The 21,847-nt window shown below is 39.5% G+C and overlaps 1 protein-coding gene across 1 annotated transcript; it reads right to left on the minus strand.

Moving 5' to 3' along the window:
- Nucleotides 1-560: 560 nt before the first annotated feature.
- On the minus strand, nt 561-21,756 carry tshr (thyroid stimulating hormone receptor). The gene is made up of 10 exons (XM_042391273.1): nt 20,938-21,756; nt 14,277-14,348; nt 13,138-13,212; nt 9,958-10,032; nt 9,325-9,399; nt 8,569-8,646; nt 7,233-7,301; nt 5,862-5,939; nt 3,145-3,333; nt 561-2,675 (listed from the first exon to the last, which is right to left on the minus strand). Exons 1-10 carry the CDS (start codon nt 21,105-21,107, stop codon nt 1,220-1,222), a joined length of 2,337 nt encoding a protein of 778 aa, XP_042247207.1. The 5' UTR covers nt 21,108-21,756; the 3' UTR covers nt 561-1,219.
- Between the last annotated feature and the right edge of the window lie 91 nt (nt 21,757-21,847).

Consider the following 21,847-nt stretch of genomic DNA (forward strand, 5'->3'; position numbering starts at 1 on the left):
TATCTCCACTGATTGTATAAGTCACTTGTTTCCGTAAGAGGATGGAAAAATATCATGATCGCGCTAGAAAAACAACCATGACATTCCAGCGGAGAGACAAGGCTTTAACAGTAGATATTTGTGATTATCATACCTGTCTGTAATTTGTAGAAAATTGCTAATAATGAAATTATGTCTTGTGTTTACTTTTGTAATTGGATCACATGCCCTTGGGAGATGAAGACTTACCTCGGCAAACTGTGTTTTTCTGGATCAATGCGCAGTAAGTGAATAACAATATTTGGCAACATTAACAAAAGTAATGATAACATAAAGACAAAAAAGTAGACAAATATTTTATGAATCTAAAAAAAGTGATACATCAATTTGGTGCAGGTAAAAGCCACATAAAAGTATAATTTCAAAGTCCACTTACACTGTAAAAACACTCATGTCTGCTTTCCACATCACAGTCAAGTATTACTCACTGCTCATAGGATGATTTGTGCAATTTTGTTTTCAATTTGATTATATTTCCTTTAAAAAAAATGCATAAAAATCAAAAAAGACAGACACATGTGTCCTGTTGCAATCCATAAATTCTCAAACACTCATATATACTCATGTATTTACATTATATACAGAGGTATTGTTAAGACAACAGGATAGGAATTGTTATAAAAAACTGGAAGTTTTTACTGTGAACGGCACTGAGCCAGCAGGCTGTCCTTGAACACAATAACCAAGTATAAATAGTGCGCCTCAGTAAGGATTTCTTATCACTGGAAAAAAGAAGTGCTTAAGAAAATCTGCCATATTTCCTTGTATCGCAGTGACAGATTATGCAAGACTGTGAGATAACTCAAATAGAATTATACTTAATATACTGAAAAAATAGATTTATTTATAGGGTTATATATGTTTATATCTTTACTATTTTTCCCCTCAAAATAATCTCTGTTCAATACTAGCAACAATCCCACTGAATACAAAGGACTAAAAGTGAGATGAAGTCAAGCTCATATTTCGGTGACACTTGATATTCTCCAACAACTGGAACCATAAAATCATCACAGCCGAAATTGTGAAAACAGCTGAACTTGGCCCGAAAATTGAAGCAGATACAGAATATTGGAGCTTTCTGTTAAATATCCAAACAGATCTGTCCACAAACACTTCAAGGCCTTTTCTTTCCCACCTGAACCTGTCTTGCTTTTAACACCTCCAGCTAGTGTTTGGCTCACGTGTCCAGATTCTGGCTCTCTTCTGGGCTTGTCTGCTGGCTGACTGGCTGTTGGTAGGTATGTCCAGAGCACTTCTTCAGGTGGATGGGCACCTCTTCCTGGCCTGCACATCCTCCTTTCCTAATCTTGTCCTTGTCTTTACGGACCTGAGATGTCCCACTGCTGCATTTTGACGAAACTGTCTGGCCTCTGAACAGTTGTGCTCGCTGCTGACATAGGCCCACCTTACTGAGGAGGATGAATACGTCCCCTCTGAAAGCCTTGGTGAAGATAGCGTAGAGAAACGGGTTGGCACAGGAATTGAGTGGGTAGAAGAGCACCAATAAAATCTTGGAATTGGAGACGGTGATGAGTGGCCGGTCCAGCACAGCCGACATGGCATAGAAGGAAATCGGTGCCATGCACAAGAAGTCAGTAAAGATAAGGACAGCCATGCGTTTGGCAATGTTAGTATCCTTGGATCCAGAACGGTAGTGAGGGTTGTGCACTGCACAGTAGATCTTGACGTAGCAAGCGCAGATAACAAGAAAGGCCAGGATGTTGAGGACCAGCACTGAGATGACGTAGACCTGGGCCACTGTGGACTGGGTGTCCATTGGGAGACAGATGCTGACCTTCTGATAACTGCTCACCCCAACCAGCGGGAGCAGCGCCAGGATGAGGCATAAGATCCAGCCAGCTAGCATTACGGCTGACGCATGGTGCAGGCGCAGCTTACGATCCAGCCGCATAGCAAAAGTGATAGCGTACCACCTCTCGAGAGTGATCACTGTCAAGGTGTAGACAGACAGCTCACTGGCAAAGACCGTAAAAAACCCTGCAAGTCCACAACCGGGGCCTGTCTGCCAGTCTATGGCGTGGTTAAAGTACTCGGCTCGTGTGTGGAGGTCTACAGAAGCAATGAGCAGCAGATAAATCCCCATGCAAAGATCTGCAAAGGCCAGATGGCACATGAGGAAGCGGGAGACAGAGAGCTTGTAGTGGCTAGTAAGCAGCACCAGGAGCACCACCACATTTCCCAGAACAGCCAGCAAGCTCACAAACCACACAGACACTCGCAGGAATCCAAAACCCATTATGTCCTCACAAGGATTGAACTCATCGGGCACTGGTGCACAAGCCACCTCCTCTCCCTCCTCACACACCACATAGTCGTAACGACTGTCAAAGTCTTGGCTGGTGTCCTCCTGGGGATTCTTGAGGGTCTCACCAAAACCCACATCCTCATCTGGCTGGCCCCCAAAGTAGGCGTGGTAGTGCAGGCTGCCATGGAAGTCACCTCTCCTCCAGTCTTGTTGGGATTCTCTGTGGCCTCCGTCGTTTGGCTCCTCATCTTCGACTGTTTCCACCACGCTATCCCCTTGGAGTGAAGGCATGCGGAGGGGCCCCACAGAGCGCTTGTGATGCTGGTCGTAGAAAGCAGTCAGGTTACAGATGATGTACTCCAAAAAGCTGAAAACATACACGGATAGACTTAAGATTGAGTCCATAAAATAATACACTCGTACCAAATTAGACAAAAAAAACCAGACAGACCTGGCTGCAGTCCTCAGTAGCACTAAGTGTACAATCAAATCATTTATATATCCAGTTGAAGAAAAGTGATTCCTGTTTGGAGAGTCATTACTAGTCTGGCTCAACCTTCTTCCTACAATAACAGCATTGAGTGACACTAATTATGGCAGCAGTGTAAAAAGTTATAGGTAAACACGTCAGAGAGTTGATTCAATCCCTGCCAAGATCCACACAATACAAGTGCAGCTGCCCTACGTGGTGGATCATAAAAACACACAAAATATACAGACTACAAGTGCATTCCTTTGGACACTAATTGTCTTTCATACATACTTCCTGTGATGCCTCAGCTTGATTCCCATAAGTACGTTTGACAAATACACTATTAAGAATTGAAGAAGCTCACCCTCGTTTCTTTTTGAGGTTTTTGAAGCCGCAGCAGTGGCTGGGGTAGGTAAGGTTGGCAATAGTGAGGTGCTTGAAGGTTTTGATGGGTGGCAGTTTCTTGAGGGCCCACGTGTTACGTGCCTTTAGCTCCCGGACAGAATCCATACCTGCTGTAGGCAGGGAGGTGATCCCGGTCACAGATACATCTCTGAAAGTCAGAGAGGGAAAGACAGAACTTCAGAAAACACATATATTAACCTATGTTTTTTGTTTTTTGTCTCAATAATGGTAGAGTGGTGATAAGAGGAAAGTGGAGGGGGCACCCAGATACCTCCAATGCATAGACCCAATCATTCTTAGCTATGTCCTGTCCCCCATTTTTGACCTTTTTGACACTCTCTCACATCACGTTCCCTATGCAAACCTTAGGGGAAAAGTCAAAACATTATTTATTTTCCTATTGTCCAACAGTGGGTTGTGTCTTTAAAGGTATTTTTTAAAATCTCACAAACATATTACCTGCAAATTTTTACCTTTGCAAAATTTTTGCCCAGAGTGGAACCAATGCTCAAATCCAATATTTTCACACAGGGAGCCGTTCCACTTTGCTTTGTGTTTTGCTTTGACTTCCCTTACGGCTTATGTAGGAAATGGTAGGTGACTTAATCATAGGGTCCTGAGGCCACAAATGGGGTCACAAATGACTATCAGAAAGAGCAACAAGCAGTCACCAGTGGCTTTTCAAGCGCAGACTATCAGCAAATCTACAGAGGAGCTAGACACGATGAGACCAGAGAGCGCCGTAGATGGATTAAACAACACCCTCCATCTGTTTCCTAGAATGAGCTCCTCACTCCTTCATCATCTTTAAGCAATTACATGTGGTATTTCTTGCGCTCGGCCATCATGCCAAAGCCAGCTCAACCTCATCGGGACAAAGACATGCGGGGGATTGACAATCTCACCAACATCCTGTGCAATCCTATTATCAGGACATTCCACCGTACAGCACCGGACACTCCCCCCTTCCAGGGGCCAACTGGAGGCCAAGTTCTCTTTTGCTTTCTTTAGTTTCGTAAACCATTCTATCTCCAAGTCATTGTATCTGCTGATTAATTTGATTAAGTAAAAGAAACACAAGCCACACAATTAAATATTTGCTAAGAGCTTAGTTTTTTTTAAGTCCCATTTGCTCTCCCCACTTCTCTGTCCTTTGCTCTCTTTTCCTCTCATGGGGCACATTGTGTAAGCCTGTAAAAAAAAAAAAAAAGCAGTACAGACCCTATGAGTGTCGGTCTGATTTTGTCATTCCCAGATGTTTAGCTCATGACCTCATGGAGGTGACCTCACTCAGGACATGTTCCTCAGTGGAACAGAGGAAGAAGACCTGCGCACGGACCCCATTTATCTGACCAGACACTTAACGGCTAGATCAGAGCCATAACAGCAACTAGATAGCTGTGGTAACGGGTGTTGGCATTAAACACCTCAAAAATGGGAACTCTGCTTCAAGAAAACTTGAGAACTGCGAAAAAAGATGACAGTATCAGAGAAACGGGCTTGCACACAATGCGTGTCAGATTTCCTGGTCAAAGACACAGCTGTGGAGGAGTAATTTTTACTCTTTGATGATATGCTATCCCATTTCTGTAGACATGTCTCATCCAGTCTGCACATTATGAATGTGGAAATTGCTGAAATCTAACTTGACATGGTGTGGATAATGTAATCACCACACTAGGCCTATTATTTATTGATATATACACTCCCAAAAGGGAGTGAAATTTTTGAAATTCCTTTTTCTGGAGAGAATATTTATGCATAAAATTAGTAGTTAGACTTTTGGGGGGATACACTTGGCTTTCTTGCTGAGATTTAGATGGGATTGATACCTCTGTCATATTTGTACGATAAATATAAAGCTACAGCCAGCTGCAAATTCGCTTAGCTTACTATAATTAACACATTATATCTTGTTTGTTTATCAATCTTGGTATTGATCTTATCAACTTACTGCCTGCAAGAAAGCAAATATCTACCTATTCCCTTAAAGCAGGACCATGTAACAAGGGGCCACAGTAGCCACAAGTGTAAAATATGGTATCATGTTAAATGCTAGAACATTGTGTAACAGTAGCACAAGTACAGCAGAGTTGTACCGTCAGTGAACACACTCAGTAATGTAAATTAATGCAACGATATCTATCTAAAGTTTGCTAACATCAAGTAACATTAGCCACCATAAGCTACTGGTCATACCAGACTAAGTAATGCTGTAACAGCAAAACCCCTGTGTGCATTGACCTGATCAATGATGCATTTTATTGGTTACTCACTTTTCAGTTCCACTTTTCATTTGAAAGAGAATACATGTGCTTTTTCTACTTTCAAAAGTTACATAGTTGCTTCAAAGCAGGCTTCAGGTTGCAAACTACAAACGCTGTAAGGGAGAAACCAAGTACAAAAATACTAAATTCACAAATTTATCACATTTATTTAGGCATCAGGACAAGCTTTGTGAAACTTAGGACCGTTTTTTTAAATATATTTTCATATGGTAATAATAAGAAAAGATCACATAAATGGATATAATAGAATTTAAAGCACAGTGGCTCATCTATTTGGACATGATTAAATTAAATTTGAGGTTTAAAGGTACTGCATGTGTGGTAAGTATTGTGTACAATTACACAGTCAATAAAAGTGTCTCAGATTGTCACCCTGTCAGGTACTTACAGAAGCATGGGGCCGCTGATGGTGCCTGCAAAAGCCCTCTCATCCATCTTGGTCAAATACTTATTCCTGTGAAGGTCACTGGACAGGTAAGCACAAATTTAAGTTTATTAAGGGAAAAGTTATCCTTCACATTTCAATCAGACTTACAGAGACGAGGCATGGCATAATATTTTCCCAAGCCTCATCACTGCACATTCCTGTATTTATTTTCTCTCATTTCAGGGGTGAAACATAAAAGAAAAAGGTCTCACTCATGTTGCTAAATCAAATAAGACAGTATAACATGGGACAGCGTACTCCTTAAACATACTGCACCCTCACTACACATCTCCCTGAATCCCTCAAATCTAATAAGGATAATAGACCTGTGAGGGGCGTGTTTGTCTTGGTCGGGCTGTGCAGGGATCAGTTCTCCCCTCAGAGCAGATCAGGCGCCAACACAAACATCCATGTGGTAAGACTCACTAGTCACTCACCAATGGCTTAATTAGGCTCTTATATGGTGTGTGTAGGTGTTGTAAAAGAGGAGAGGGGGCTTAAATTAATATAATTAATACCTCATATCCTGAATATGCAGGATACCGGACCAGGAGGTGACAAGAAGAGAAGAAAACATGTTGCAGCAAAAGAAGAAAAGGAAGTGATGCTTACCTGTTCTCCTTTCACTGCCACATAATTTATCCAAGTGAGGCTATTGAATATACAAGTGTGAAATTGATTTCTACAAGCCTGACACAACCCAAGGGTCCAATGTCACTGAGTGTATGGGAGAGGGGAACTCTTAATGCAGACTTCCTGATACCCACTTTTGGAAACATATTTCCCATGAGAACTCCAGCTTGCTAATCAAGCGCTGGGCTTAGGTCCTTTTGGAGTACATATGAGAAGGCCCTCAGAGACCCAACTGTGAGCCCACTTCTTTTGTAGTTCAATGTTGGGTAAGGAAATACACATGCCAGATGTCAGAAACGGTTTAATCCAGGCAAAACACTGAGTAACCTAATTTTTTGAGAAACTTAAGACCTCTAAAACGACTGATTTCACTGTTTCAGTGACAGATAGCTGTTAGCCGTTAAAACGGTGAAAGCTCATCAAGGGAATAAAAAGTAACCTTTAAAACTATTACAAAAGTCTCTTCACTATCAAACCGATTGTGAAATTGTTAACAATTGTGACATTTTAGGAGGTACATCTGTTCCCTCTCCTGTTGAAAGATCGACGAGAAGATCGATGCCAAGTATTATCAATCTTCTTATCCAACTCTCAGCAATAAAGTGAATAGGCGTATCGCCCAGAATGTCGAAATCTTTCATTTAACTGTCATCAAATTAAGTAAACAAGGTTTGCATAACAGAAATAACATTAACTTACACTTGATCTAGTTTGGTCCCATTAAAGGCGTGATGTTGGACTTCTCTGAAGCCATTTCCATACAGCATCCTGGAATAGATACATTTGTATAATAACACCAAGAACATAGCATTGATTAGAATTTCTCTTTTTAGCTTTAATATTCAATCTACTGAAAGAAAATATTTTCCATGTGTTGATTCATCATCTGTGTTTGTGCAGCAGTGGCAAGGATATGTGGGATCTACTTATTTCACATTTTATGGTGAGGTTTTGTCTGTCTGTGCAATTTTGCGGTTTTAAGCCCACATTTTTTGTAACACACTGTTCTGTGTGTTAAAATTGCGATCCTTCTTCCCTCTCTCCCAAAACCTAACCACATGTACATATGACTGCCTTTTGTGTGTGAGTGTCGTGTACTTGTTTTTGCTATCTTTGTAAGATTCAAGTGAGTTCAGATTGAGGACATGTTTTCAAAGTGAGGTCATTTTGGCCGGTCCCCACTTCTTCTAGTGGCTATTTTAGTCTTTGGATCGAAATAGGAATAAAGGGCAATACCAGAGTTACAACACTTAGAGTGTTTTTACTACAGACTGCATTATATTTTCCTTATTCATTTTTTAAAGCATGCCTTATGTAATTCCATTTTTAGCTACCCTAGCAGTGTGGTTCTTACAATGGTGATGTTGGTCAGTTGGTCCACCACTTTGGGTCAGGCTGAAATATCTCAACAATTATTGGATGGATTGCCATGAAATTGGGTGCAGACATTCATGGTTGCCACAGGATGAATTCTAATAACTTTCCCTTGACTTTTTCTCCACTATCATTAGGTCAAAATTTCAGTTTGTTGTTTACGACAAAATACCTGCAAAACTAATGACATTCTCATCGATCTCAGCTGTGCTTTGTGTTTAGTGCTAATTAGCTAATTTTAGCATATTAACACACAAAACTAAGATGGTGAAGATGGTAATTATATAGTTGCTAAATATCAGCATGTTTGCATTGTCATTGTGAGCCACTAGTGTTACTGCAGACTCTTAATCATACTGAATAGGTCTACTTATTCTTTATGTTGTCAAAAGCAAATTAACTGCTATCCAGTCAATAAATATAAAATATAAATGTCCCAGAAACCTCTAACAATGACTATACGCAGACACTTCAGGGTATAGAATATCGATTATATTTTAATGGTTACAGTTAGGATTAGATTTGAACGATAAGGATTAAAGTTTAGTATGTAATGGTCAGGATGAGGGATAATTTTGAGAATTATATCGTCCATAAAAAAACATGTGTTGTTTAGTTTGTGTATGTCTGTGTGTGTGGGTATGCATGCGTTATATCTCACACTGTAAGCACTTCGCTGGTAATGCCACGGAATGAGTTGGCCGGGATCTCAGTGATGTAGGGATGATCAACAATTTCCCTGCAACGGAAGACACCGAACAGAGAGGAAATGAAGTGGTGTTGCAAACCAAGACCCTCGACTGCAAAGTGGCATCAAGAGGAATGTAGTGTTGATTGATTCTCAAGTATTATGTCTGGGTAGGAAAATTAAATTAGATAGAGCAGCTGTCAACGCAGATGTGTGACGATTTGACTTTAGATACAACTCATTTCATGTGGATTTGTAGAGGGTTAAACATGGAGAAACAGACATTTATAAAAAGAAAATACATATACACACACGCATATATACAGTCCAATTAAATATACCCACATATTAAAGTGCTTATGCAGTATTCTGTATATAAATAACATTTCATTATAAAGAAACTCAATATGCTTTACATTTAGAAAGAGACAAAAGCATATGCAACACAGTGGTATAATAATAATAGTAATAATAATGATAATAATAAAGAAACAACATATATTTATACATACCCACAATACCTTCATATACACATATACACATATACAAATGTATACATATATATATATACACGAGCAAAGTCATACAGACACACATTCTCATACGTTGAACCACAAACACACACACACACGTACATTTTGCATGTGTCTCGCATTTTAAAATGCTACAAAAAACATACATATTAATTAGAGTTCTTGGCTTAAAAGTTGTAAAGTTACAGCAACTTACAGTATGAAGTTTGTGTCATTAGAGTGGATGTTGCTCAAGTCAGGGAAGAAAGTAAGGCCAGTATTGAAAATCCCCCTGAATGGCATGAAGAGAGAAAATCTCAGGATACAGTAGACACAAAGACTACACAGGTTCCTTGTTATTAATAATCTGAAATTATATGGGATAACAGTGTCGTGCAATAATATATTGCATAATATATTGCATTGCTATTATAAAAACAGTCTCAAAAATTTGATATTGGTATCACACCTGCTGTTCAGAGTAGACTGCATCATTTAATAATAGCCATTATATGCAGTAGCTTCTTAAAAAGAGCTGAAATAAAGGTGAAATCATGCTAAACTACTCAGTTTTGACCTCCTGGATGGAAACAACAGCCGTTTCCCATGAGTCAAGAATTTATATAAGATTGACACCTTTCACTTAGGCCAAATACTGTATGTTGGATTTGTCTTTTCCATACTGACACACACACAATTCTATGAATATTAGTCTCAATTATTGCCACATTCAAGTATTTTAAATACACACGATTCATCTTTTGGGTTACCGATATGTTATCAATATGTGTAATTCAATATCAAAACTGTAGGAGTTCATAAAAAGATGAAGAAGAAGAAAAATACTCACAGGTATTTGAGGTTTGGGAGATTCTTAAAGGCTTCTGGGTCAATGTAGGTCAGACTCTTTGCATTTCGTATCTCTCTGAAAGAACAAACAGACAAGAAAGAGATGCATTATTGACTGGCAGATACATGACCTTGAATAACCTTGTTAATGTTTGTTAAAGGACACAAGTGTGTGTTGTGGCCCCTATGAATGATATTTGCACACACATTCAGAAACACAAACTGCGCGGTCTTAAAAACAGCTGAGACAGCAGAAAAATGAGCATGCCAGTGCAAGAGAAGGGAAACTCGGTGCAGACAGCTGGGAGCCGGAAGTAGAGTCAAATTAGTGTTTCATTAGTGTGTTAATCTGGTCCACCCTGGGCTGGACCCAGCACCTCTCTTCCATGTCTGAGGCCTTGTGGTGTCCTGGTCCTTCTTCACACACCTGGCAAACTTCACTGCACCCAGCAGACAGACATAGTCAAGCCAATGGAAGTCACTAAGTGGGACAGGATTGTCTTCCTAATGCTGTTGTGTATAAACTGGAACCAGACCAATCTATTGGAGGACAGTTTTATCAGCTAATATAACCATTACTCAGTCTGTCCAGCAGACAGCAAAAGGAGTGGTAGCACCTGAGCTGTCAAAGCCAAACAGATAGTGGTGAAGAGTTTGACTCTTTGTTACAGTTCTTTGATGACCAAATTTGTCAGCTATGGCGTGTTTGCACTGGACTTCACACTGACAGATATCTAGAGGAGAAACGTCTCATTGGATGCAAAAAAAACTACACATTTATTTCATATTCAAAAGGTGTCACAGTGTCACAAAAATGAGAAAACTGTTGACAATGGTTGTTTAAACAAAGAGTTCATTTTTGTTTTACATTTTATAGCCACTCTGGTGCTGTAGTTATAAGGATGGAAATGTTGGTTTCCATTTTGTGGAGTCATTTTGGTCCAAACTGAATTATCTCAGCAACTACTGGATGGCTTACCATGAATTTGACATTTATGGTCCCCATGAATCTGTGACTTTGGTGATCCTTGACTTTTCTTCTAGCATCATAATGAGGTAGACATTTGTGGCTTTGAGTGAAATGTCTCAACATCTGTTGAATGGATTGTCATGGTCCCCTTAGGATAAACTGCAGCAATTTTGGTGATAATTTCTTTAAATTTCTTCAATCCTTTGGTTTATCATCAAATACCTGTAAAACTAACACCATTCCCATGATCCTCAGCTGTACTTTGTGTATAGTCCTACTTGGCAAATGTTAGTGTGCTAACGTGCTAAAATAAGATGGTAAACATGGGTAACATTATGCCTGCTAAACAACTCAAAGCACCGCCGTACCTAGAAACAGCTTCACAGAGCTGCTAGCAGCTATAGACTTTAGTCTTATTAGCTCTGTGGCTCTAGGGATGGTAATGTTGGTCGGTCTGTTCACCACTTTTGTCCAGAGTCAGACTAAAATATCTCAAAATGTTAGATGGATTGCCAGGGAGTTTTGTACTTTATGTCCCCAGAGGATGAATCCTAATGACTTGAGTGAATCATTCACTTTTCATCTCACAGCACCAGCAGGTCAAAGTTTTCATTAGCACAAAATCTAGTACAGACATTCACGTCACATGATCTATCTTAATGAGTTTGGTGATGGAGTTTTCATCTAACGCCACCTTACAGTTGACATTTTGGGTTCAGAGTGAAACCATTGGATGGATTACCTTGAAATGTTACATAGTAGTCTAAACTACACTCCCATGGGCCTTGCATGCTAACATGTTAAATAAAATAACTGTGGTAAACATTAACTGCTATATATCAACATTTTAACATTTTCATTGTGAGCATGTTATTATTCTGATGTCTTATTCTCACTTTTCACCAGTGGTGTATGAAATAAATTGATTCTTTATTACATTTGCGGAGACACCGCGAGTAATTTGTCAATGTGTGGGCCTGTTTTCTATTTGATGGTCATATTTGTCATACATTTTTAGTTTTTTTTCCCTCCCATAAACAAAGGTTGAAATATTCATGTTGATGTATCATTTGCAAAAAGAGTACCAAAACAGATTAATTCATGAGAAATGGTGACATGATACAACCACCTCTGAATTCTCAGCTCAGACTGCAGTCTTAGATCCACAGCTGCTGTCGGCCTCAGGCAGCCAACAGGAAGCAGAGCATTAATTTGTGTCTGACCCTGAAGGAAACCTGAGAGAGATGCCATTATCTGATGTATGGTACTACACCACACCAATCAGTGGCAAATAGGCCCCGGAGATCCAAAATACACCCCCAGAAAACAGATACAAACCTCAGCTAGCGGTTTGAATGATTATTTCTGTCTGTATTTTGGTATCTGGAATTAGGAAGCTAATAAGGAAAGACAATAAAAGGAAGGATAATTAAGATGAAACTGACAGTCAAATGGTGCACACACACACACACACACGCATCGAGTCATGTCAAATTAATTTGTGTAGCTGTTAATCATAGTTACTGTCTCAAACGACGACACATGCCCACATTTTATACAGTAATTGGACAGTGGAAACAAATTGCGTACACACAAAACGCTGTGTTGCAAAATGCTGTAACTTGGGACAAATCCTTCACGTAGCCAGGAAGTCTTACAGTAATACATGAAGTGCTAGGAAGTGTTCCGCTGGAAAGTGTGTGGTCCACTCAGAGACTCCAGCCATAAATCTCTATCCCATAATTGCGAATAGAGTGCACCTTGCTAGACTTTTTTCCCCTGAGCTGCTTCAGCAAGAGCTGGAGCATGAAGAAGACGAGGAGAGAAGCCAAATACTGGCTGCTGTTTAACCTCTGCTCTAACGCGTTTATTCCGACTGTCTGTTTAAACCACTTTAATAATTTGCCAAATAAATCCATATAATAAGTTGTTTCATCAAATTGAAGTGTCTTTATCTAATATGCATGTAGTAATCCCACAATAAGGTTATTTTTTAATCCTATGAATTGCAAGAGAGCACTCTGTACCTCTTTGATGAGGAGCGCTAAGTGGTGTGCAGGGGAGAGAAATACGTTTCTAATGTCTTTCTTTCTTGCCTCCATTTGCCGCTGGCGAGGTTCAAAATTAAGCATTTTTCTCTCCAGAGAGCAAATGGAACAGCTTAATCAATAAAAATCAATAAAGAGCGTGCCCTTCTCTTTAGTTACTCACATGTGGGTGATTTTCCTCAGGCTGTAGAATGAATGCCTCTCCAGCCTCTGCAGTGTCACATCCACCGATATATATCTAAAAGAAATAAACAAAGCTCATGTACAATGTATAAGTTGTCATTACAGTATCAAAATAAAAACTTTTTTTTCACCCCTATGTCTGACTTGTGAAGGCACTGTGCCAGCATGAGAGGGAAATATAAGACCTGTTTTCACAGACTGAGTTTAAGTGTATGGTTCCAAAAATGATCCTAAAGCCGGCAACTCTTTCCTGAATTTATCAGCCTACCTTGTCTAAAGCCTCCAAAGTCACGGGCAATTTTACAGGCATGCACCTCACATATACATTGCCTAGTCATCAGTCACTCTGCTCCCATTTGTTATTACTTGGTAACAAGTATGCTCTTTAAATAAACCATGAACTTAGCACTGAATCGCTGTTAAAAATGAGCTGCTTATTGGAGAAAAAAAACATATAAATTCTGTTTACTTACAGTTATTACAAGCCACTTAATAAAACACACCATAATATTCACAATCTGACTGACATTTTATTGGTTTTCTGTCATGTACTGCAGTACCGTATCATTTCAGCTGGATGGAGAACAAGGAGGCGATGGAAACTTTGGCTGTGTGCACTTGTGACTGTTTGAGGCTCACAAAAAAAACTTCTCATCCACCTCTGTCTCCCTTCACGCATGACTTGGACGCAGACGTCGGACTCAGCAGCTGAGGATCGAGGCTCAGATGTATATTTTACCTCTACAGAGACTCCACCTCGAATGGCAGTCTAAAATCACCACACACCAAAAGCGCTCTGCTGAAATACCTAGCCAATGTCCAACCCCTGCTGCGGTCGAAGGACCAACATTCCTATTGAAGGAACGCATTAGCGCTTCCAGCTGTGATTAGGAGCCAGCGATGATACTAAACAGAGAGCATATCATCTGCTTGGGTGGGAGACAAAAAGGAAAGGGGTGGGAAGTTTGGAGCTAAGATAGATTCACATTTTTTAGGCAAAGCAGTTGAAAGACAACAGGTGGATGAGAGCAGCTTTGAAGGGTTTGTGTTTGAATAGCTGTTAATGGAAAGTGTATGAGGCTTGAATGGAATAATCCCACTGAATAAATCGCCACTCACATCCTAGAGATGTTGACCATGTTGGCAAAAGCATCTGCTGGCACGGATGACAGACGGGTCTCAAAAAGCCATCTGCTTAAAAACAAAAAAAAAAGACAGACATTTTAGTTATTACAAACACATTTCACTGCCTGTGTCTTCTATTTGCTGGACTAGAGTTCGTTAGGAAGGTGTTCTTTGACATTTTTAGAGGAATAGTTCAACATTTTGGGCAAATAATATCATGCAAAAAAGCAAATAAGTGCTTTCACAACATGACGGTGAATGCATCAAATTTTCCAATCTTAGCAAGAAAGTGAATAAGCATATTTCCCAAAATGTCAAGCTATTCCTTTAATGGATGAGTTTAAAACCCTGAACGTGGAAATTTTCTGAGGATACTCTATACTGCATTGTGGAAATTATCGAGATTTTCTTATACTGTGATTCAGTTTTCCAAAAGTAAATTTCACACATCAAAAATTGTTTCATAATTCTAGACAAAAGGAGATCTAAAGGGGACGAGAGACTGTGCAGGTAAGAGAGGAGAAAAAGGCGAATACATAAAAAGGCCCAACATTGATAAATTTTTGAATCAGATGAAAGGTTTCTTTGAAGTAAATGCTGAAACAGACCCCACCTATTCTAGAAACATGGAGGGAAAAACAAAGACTTGGATCTGACTGGACCTGAGCTGGCAGCCAAATCAAACAATGTCTGGGTCTGTTTAGGACAATGTTTCAAAAAGTAAGGTCGAGACCTACAGTTGGACCTCCATGTTGTTCTGGAGAAATCAATACCCAATGTTACAGATACAGTGTGAAACCAAGCGTTGTGTTCCTATATTTTACATACAAGACAAACCATTTAGCTCGCTGTAAGTTTTTGAATAAAAAGGAAGAGAAATTGTTCGTGTGTTAACGGTACATGTTGTAAGCAGGTTAAAGTTGAATGTTAAAGTCAGTTATCTTATGTTCAAAGATGCAAAATTGATTTAAGTATGCAACCCCAGCATTAAAGAAACTTTATGAAACTTTGGGAATTTTCCATTTGGTTAGAGTTTAGATGAAAAGATCAATACCACTTTAATGACTATGTTAAATATGACAATATGCAGACAGCTTAGCTTATTATTAAGACTGATACAGGCAAACAGCTAGCCTGGCTCTGTGCAAAGGTAACAAAATCCACCTACCAGCATGTCTTCTGAGTTCATTTATTAACATGTTATATCTTTTTTGCTCAATCCATTCAAAACTGAAACATCGATTTGTGGTTTTACGGTGGGTTATGTGCTGTACTATTTCTTGTCAGGATGCGGTGACTGCATATACAGATATAACGTGTTAATTACTAATCTTTAGAGGTGCTGGTAGGTGGATTTTGTTATGGACAGAGCCAGGATAGCTCTTTCTATTGTTTCTGTAGCTCAAAAGCTCTTTCAGCTAAGCTAACCAGCTGCTGGCTGTGGCTTCATATTAAATAGACACATATTAAAGTAGCATCAATCCTCTCATCTAACTTGAAAGTTGTTGAGCAAATTTCCAAAAATATACCTTTAAGATTACATCGTGGGCACTTTTACCTCTACTTTACTTGTGAAAATGTGTTATTTCTTTTCCGTGATCTTGCTGCAGATTTTGTTGTGGTGGATTTGGGAGTCACAACATAATAATAAAGGAAAGGGATTAAGATGGTAATGTGTTAATGTCATGTTGTATTCAAGGCCCACCCTGCATGAGGGTGCACATTCAGACTGCATCCTGACTCAACTGGCAGCAGTGTGTGTGTCCATTTTAGAGACTATGAACGTTGAAACAGGTATTTTGACTCAGGCAAAGCCACCATCTTTGTGCACCTTTGGCTCATCAAGGGAACAATAGACTAATTCAGAGGCTGAGATCTGGCTTATGAGTCTGAATCACACTTACATGGGGGGGCGGGGGGGGGGGGGGGGGGGGGGGGGGGGGGGGGCGGGGGGGGGGGGTTAGTCAGTCAGTAGACACGGGAGCACGGCACCCTGCAAATGCTTTGACAAACTCAAACAAACAGTGGGACACAGAGCAGACCCTGACACCAAACACCCCTGTCAGAACCACGCTGTTTTCGCCGCCGCCGTGCTCAAACCCAAATAACCAGCATGCATTTTCCCTCAGAAGCGCAGTGGGAACACCAACGAGTCCATCTCGCTGGCTTAAGGAGAAAATGACTCCCACAATTTGTCTTTTTGGATAGAAACCCGAGAAAACAAACAAGTTGGGAACTGAGTTTGAAGTGGGGAGAAGCCACATAATTTATAATAGTGTCAGCATTGGATTGACAACATGGCTGTGTTTACTATGGGCTCGGTCTCATTTTGATGTGTGCCTGTGGTGACTGGTAGAAGGGGTCACTTACATATTCTGTTGTAGATTTCAACCTGCACTTTCTCCAGTGTGATTCAGTGTAAGCTCCTCTCATGTAGAAGTGCTGTCTCCTTTAAAATCCCTAATGCTCTCTCAGTCAGTGTTCGGATGCACACTACACTTTAAAAAAATCTCATATCCCATGAGTGTATGAAGAAAAAATCGAGTGGTAATGACAGGTGATGGTGCACTCTGACTTAATTTTTTTTTTTTTAAGTTTTATAAAAGATTACTTCCTTATTTGTTTTATCATAAACACATGAGGTTGTCACTGTAGAATGAGAAGTAATAGTAACAATTTCCATTACACGATCCATCAGTACAAATTAATAGCTGGGAAACTGTCAGTATTTCCAGTAATCTCAGCTCATATATCCCACTTCTTATTTTACAATTAATCCCTGTGCTCATCTGTTATCATTCGGGAAACAGCATTAAGATTTCACTCTTCTGTACGTTTTATCGGACGAATACGAGTTAACGAATATCATGAGTTATCGCATGTTTAAACTCCAATCCAAAAATCCTGAGGTTTTTGAAAGACTGGAACTGCCGTGTTTTTTCCCCCCTTTCCCTTGAAGTCTTTTTTCCCTCCTAATTATTCTCAAATGGAACTCTCTGGGTGTTTGAGAAATGTGCTGTAAAAGGTAAATATTGTATTTGAATGCATCGTCCAGACGCAGTCAGGAGTCACGCTACGCAGGCTTTTAAGAGTGTCTGTGCTTTCCTTTCCACCTCTCTGACTCCCAGTGACACATGGAGTAACCTCCACAAGTGCACACACAAAGGACTCCAAGCTCTAAGTATCCACATATGCTGACTCTCTCTCTCTCATACACACACACACACACACACACACACATACACACAAGCACACCACACATAGATGTCTGCTTTGCATTCACATTTTGTTTTATGAAGAGCAACTTTTGCACATTATCCTCCACAACTTAGTTTTTAACTTATGACAAAATCAGTGCAGAAAGTTTCATACCATAAAATTATTTTTTTTAAAAAGAACTAAAAGTATGCTCTCAGCATATTTTGAAATTATTTTTGACCATGTCAAAAAACTCAAGTCTATATTTCATAGCTAGTAGCATCAATCCAAGTCCCCAGTTTCATACATGTTTTATTAGTGCCAACAATGAAAATATGTAATGAAGTTGTAGACATATTTTGTTGTGACTGTCTACAAGATGCACAGCCAATAGCATGAATAACTGAAAAACCCCACTGACCAAACTCCAATGGCAGCAGGGTCATCCATCCATCGGTGTGTGTACAACAAAATCAACCTTCCTTACGCCTCATCTGCTAGAACATCCAGCTCAATACACAATCTATTTCTGGCTTATTTGGCAGATATTTTTATCAGGAGGGGTGACAGTCCAGACAGTTGGTGGCATGCTTTCATGTCTTTCTATCTTTCTGGAAGGCTCTGGATAAACTTTGGACAGGAATGTGAGGAAATCGTAGGGGACATCGAGGCACATGGACATGTGAATTGGAGCAGTGATCGGGAGATAATTTCATGTGATGGGTGCTGTTGGAGGCGTTGCAAAGTGGTGGTGAGGATTGAATAATGGGGGGATGTTCCAATAAACTGTAAGAAAGGAATGAGGATTATCACAACATAGCACAGAACCTTCTACTTAGCCTAAATTATCATTTGTGAGCCTCACATTAGTGCTTTTGAGGTATTTTGTGTAAAAGCAACACATTGAAGTGTCTGAATCATTATCCATGTGTTCATTTGGGAATCTCACCTGTATGTTTACATACATTAGAAGTGTGTATCCATCTTAAAAACAAGATTAAGAGTCTACAGATGTGCTAGTGTCTCTGAAGCTACATAGTGATGCTTTTAGCTAAACCCTAAAGTCAGCATGTTAACATACTAATAATGACAATGCTAACAAGCTCATGCTAATTAACACTGAACACAAACTACATCTGAGGCCGATTTGTTTTTTAAGTATTTGGTCATAAGCCAAAGTGTTGGACTAATTAAAATTTGTTGATGATGGTGCCCCAGGAAAGGTTAAAGGAAGGTGTTAAAGGGAACATTAATGTTTGTACCAAATTTCATGGCAATCCATTCAATAGTTTTCGGCACATTTCATCACATTCCATTTAAAAACACAAATGTCATCCTCTGGGGACCATGAATGTCTGTATAAAATTTCATGGGAATCCATCCAATAGCTAAGATATTTCCATTTGGACCAAACTGGTGGATCGACCGACCGACAGACTGATCAACATTGCCATTCCCAGAGCACTAGCATGGCTAAAACTGCAAGTGATTAGATAATCTTGTAATCATAGCTTGTTGTCAACTAGAGGGAACAAAAAGGAGAAAATATTGACAACACCAAGAATTTGATGGATCATTTTGTGCAAGATGTAATGAACGTCACTCCTTCAGGATAGGTGTTTTTCACTCGTCACATAACATCTACAGTCCACACAGAGTGCATTTTCCAATAATGTCCCACAATTTAACTAAGCCTGTAGGACCTATAGGCCCCAACTCTTCTTCAAAAATATATAATTTTAATAGAATTCAAAGCTGCAAAACTTATTATAAATATCTAAAATAGTGTTTGAAATATTAGGAAATGTACCAGCGTGGTTATTTCCACTACACCTTAATCAAAAGACCAGTTTGTACTATGTAACAGTGCCGTCTGATTTATCATTCAAGAATGCTGATTTAAATGGAAATAGCCATTCTAGCTCTTCTGATTCTATGTTTCCACATCTGCCACGGAGTCTCTCTGAAGGGCATGTGTTTCCATCACTCAAGGCCATGGCACACTGGTCGCACTCTCTTGCATAATTTTCACCCGGCACTTGAGCAATTTAGGAAGTGTAAAAGCCCCGCTACATTTTTCAGGGGTGACCCTGACATATTACATCATGTCGGCTCCCAGGATTCTTGACAGATTCTTTGGGGTCTCGTATAATGAGAAAACAAATCGACCATAGATCAGCTGTTGGTTGGGTCCATTTTTTCAGTCATGAACATCAGTACCTTTGCCACTCCAAGAAGCAATACATTTTATATTGAGAAGGTTTTTGATTCTTTTTATTAGAATTATCATATATATAGCAATTATTGAAAAAAGCTGTTAAGCCTCGTATATGACCAACGGTGTAGGACTAATTATCATTCTTTTACATTACTCTTACTGGCAGTACTGTTTATTGTTGGAAAGAGTAGAGTATGCAGTGGGGTCACATTATATACAATGCACCTATACTGTACTCTTGGCTGGCAGTTAAGATGAACCCATCAGCTTAATATTGTGTATGTTATTGGTGGGTGTTGTTTAATTTGCACCAGAGAAACAATGTTTGTGTGTGACAAAGGACAACGTTGAAATTAAATGAATAAATGTGCGCAGGTACTTGTTTTTTCTAAAATCTCCTAATGTGCATGGAAGGTATAGTGGACGTTAAGTTTTAATTATGAGCCAAAGACAATTCCCATTTGTTTTGTTTAATTGTCTACAATACACCTCTGCAGTATGGACATTCTGCACACAGGACTTTGAAATGTTAAAATACCCAGCAGCCCTCTGAGAAACCCTCTGAAGTGGACATCTGCATTCCCAGTTTCTTCTCTGTCTCTGTGTCTCTGATATTAGGTGCATTAGGTGCTGGGGTAAATGCTGTGGTAGTGTAAAATTGTAATGTTAATTTAAAAGGTGCATAAAAAATAATCGCAATGCAACCAACCACAAATGTTAAGAAAATAAACCATATATTCAGGAAATGTATGTCGTCTTCTTCACTTGTCACAGTTACATTAGTGCTTTATTGTGAACAATTTCAGGTTATAAAGGTGGTTCAATAAATCTTTTAAATAAAATATGGTGCAGATTTATAATTCATTAGTAATCCCAAACATATTATTCCAATATTCAACTACTTATAAGTTAATTCTCATAAAAAATATTGCTTTAATGTTCTTTTAAGATATTTATTTACCATTGGCTTTTGTCTATTTCACACTAAATCAAAAGTAGAAGTCACATTGACAACTTTGGAACATAGGTTGTTAGCACCACTATAAGAGACAACCTTAAAATGGAAAAAACTACTTAACATCACAGACAGCCTTAAAGTACCTGTGGGAGCACTTCGAGGGAATATTCATGACAATAATGATTTTTCCGCGGGGTTATAAGAGCACTTTACATGCAAAATGCATGAAAAAAAAAACAGCAGGAATACTTTCACAGATGCGTTTTTGTACGCCTACTTACAGTGTCTCCGTGCTTGCTGGAAACCTGGGGAGAATATCAATGTCAACGCAGGAGATGGTGTGACTCTTCCATTCAGAGCACTCGCAGACAGCAGGGCAGGAGTCATCCTCCGACGCAGCGCTGACAGGCAGAGCGACGAGCGTAAACAAGGCGCATGTTATCACCTGCATGCTGGAGAGCTGCTCGGTTCAAAAATATCCCGAGGTTGACTTCTGGTTTCCCCTTTATAGTCCTCTCGATGTCCACAACAACGAATAGTTATGTCAGTACAAGTAAGGTAGTCTATAGTGGCCTATGATATTTGTTTTTTGGTATAATCCTCAGGTAGAGACAGTGCAGCTGCAGTTGTATAGTTCTTGGTTTTCGTTATAGGGCCGCAAGAGTTTCTGAGAGGTTGTGAAGGTGGGGATGCTGTAGGACGGACAGCTGCAGCTCTCTGGTGGGTTTTGGAGGTGGTCTTCAACTTGAGGGGAGGGTGGACTTCTGAGGCACTCTTGTGTTAGACTCGAGAATAGTCTTTTCTTCTTTTTTTCACCCCCTTATGTTTCAGTTGTATGCTATTCTTATAAATTGGTAACTGACAAACTGTCTGTTCCAGTAGGTTAATATTTCCAAAAGTGTCCTACATTTAGCCTATTGATTTCTTTTCCAGTTTTTGAGCCATGTATTTTATTCTAGTCGATTATTTTATTCAGGAAATATGCTCATATTCAGTTGATTGCCATAAACTGCACTTTCCATTATATCTCATAAGCATGAACTGTTTCTGTATATATCTATAAGTCTAGTGTATGCCCAATATTGATTTTCTTACTCTTCCATTATTTTAGTCAGTGAAATATATATTATATTGACATAAACTTTCCCTTCCATTAACAAAAAAAAATGCACCTTAATATTACCTTTCTTT

Source organism: Thunnus maccoyii, chromosome 17 (genome assembly GCF_910596095.1).
Source record: "Thunnus maccoyii chromosome 17, fThuMac1.1, whole genome shotgun sequence".
Lineage (NCBI taxonomy): Eukaryota > Metazoa > Chordata > Actinopteri > Scombriformes > Scombridae > Thunnus > Thunnus maccoyii.

What these genes read in the sequence shown, in the direction of transcription:
- tshr (XM_042391273.1), bottom strand. Translation starts at nt 21,107, where the DNA reads ATGCAGGTGATAACATGCGCCTTGTTTACGCTCGTCGCTCTGCCTGTC. An exon ending in CCAGCAAGCACGGAGACACT is followed by an intron (nt 14,349 to 20,937) that starts GTAAGTAGGCGT and finishes GTTTTTAAGCAG; the next exon opens with ATGGCTTTTTGAGACCCGTC. An exon ending in GGGACCAAACTAGATCAAGT is followed by an intron (nt 5,940 to 7,232) that starts GTAAGTTAATGT and finishes TTACCTGTCCAG; the next exon opens with TGACCTTCACAGGAATAAGT.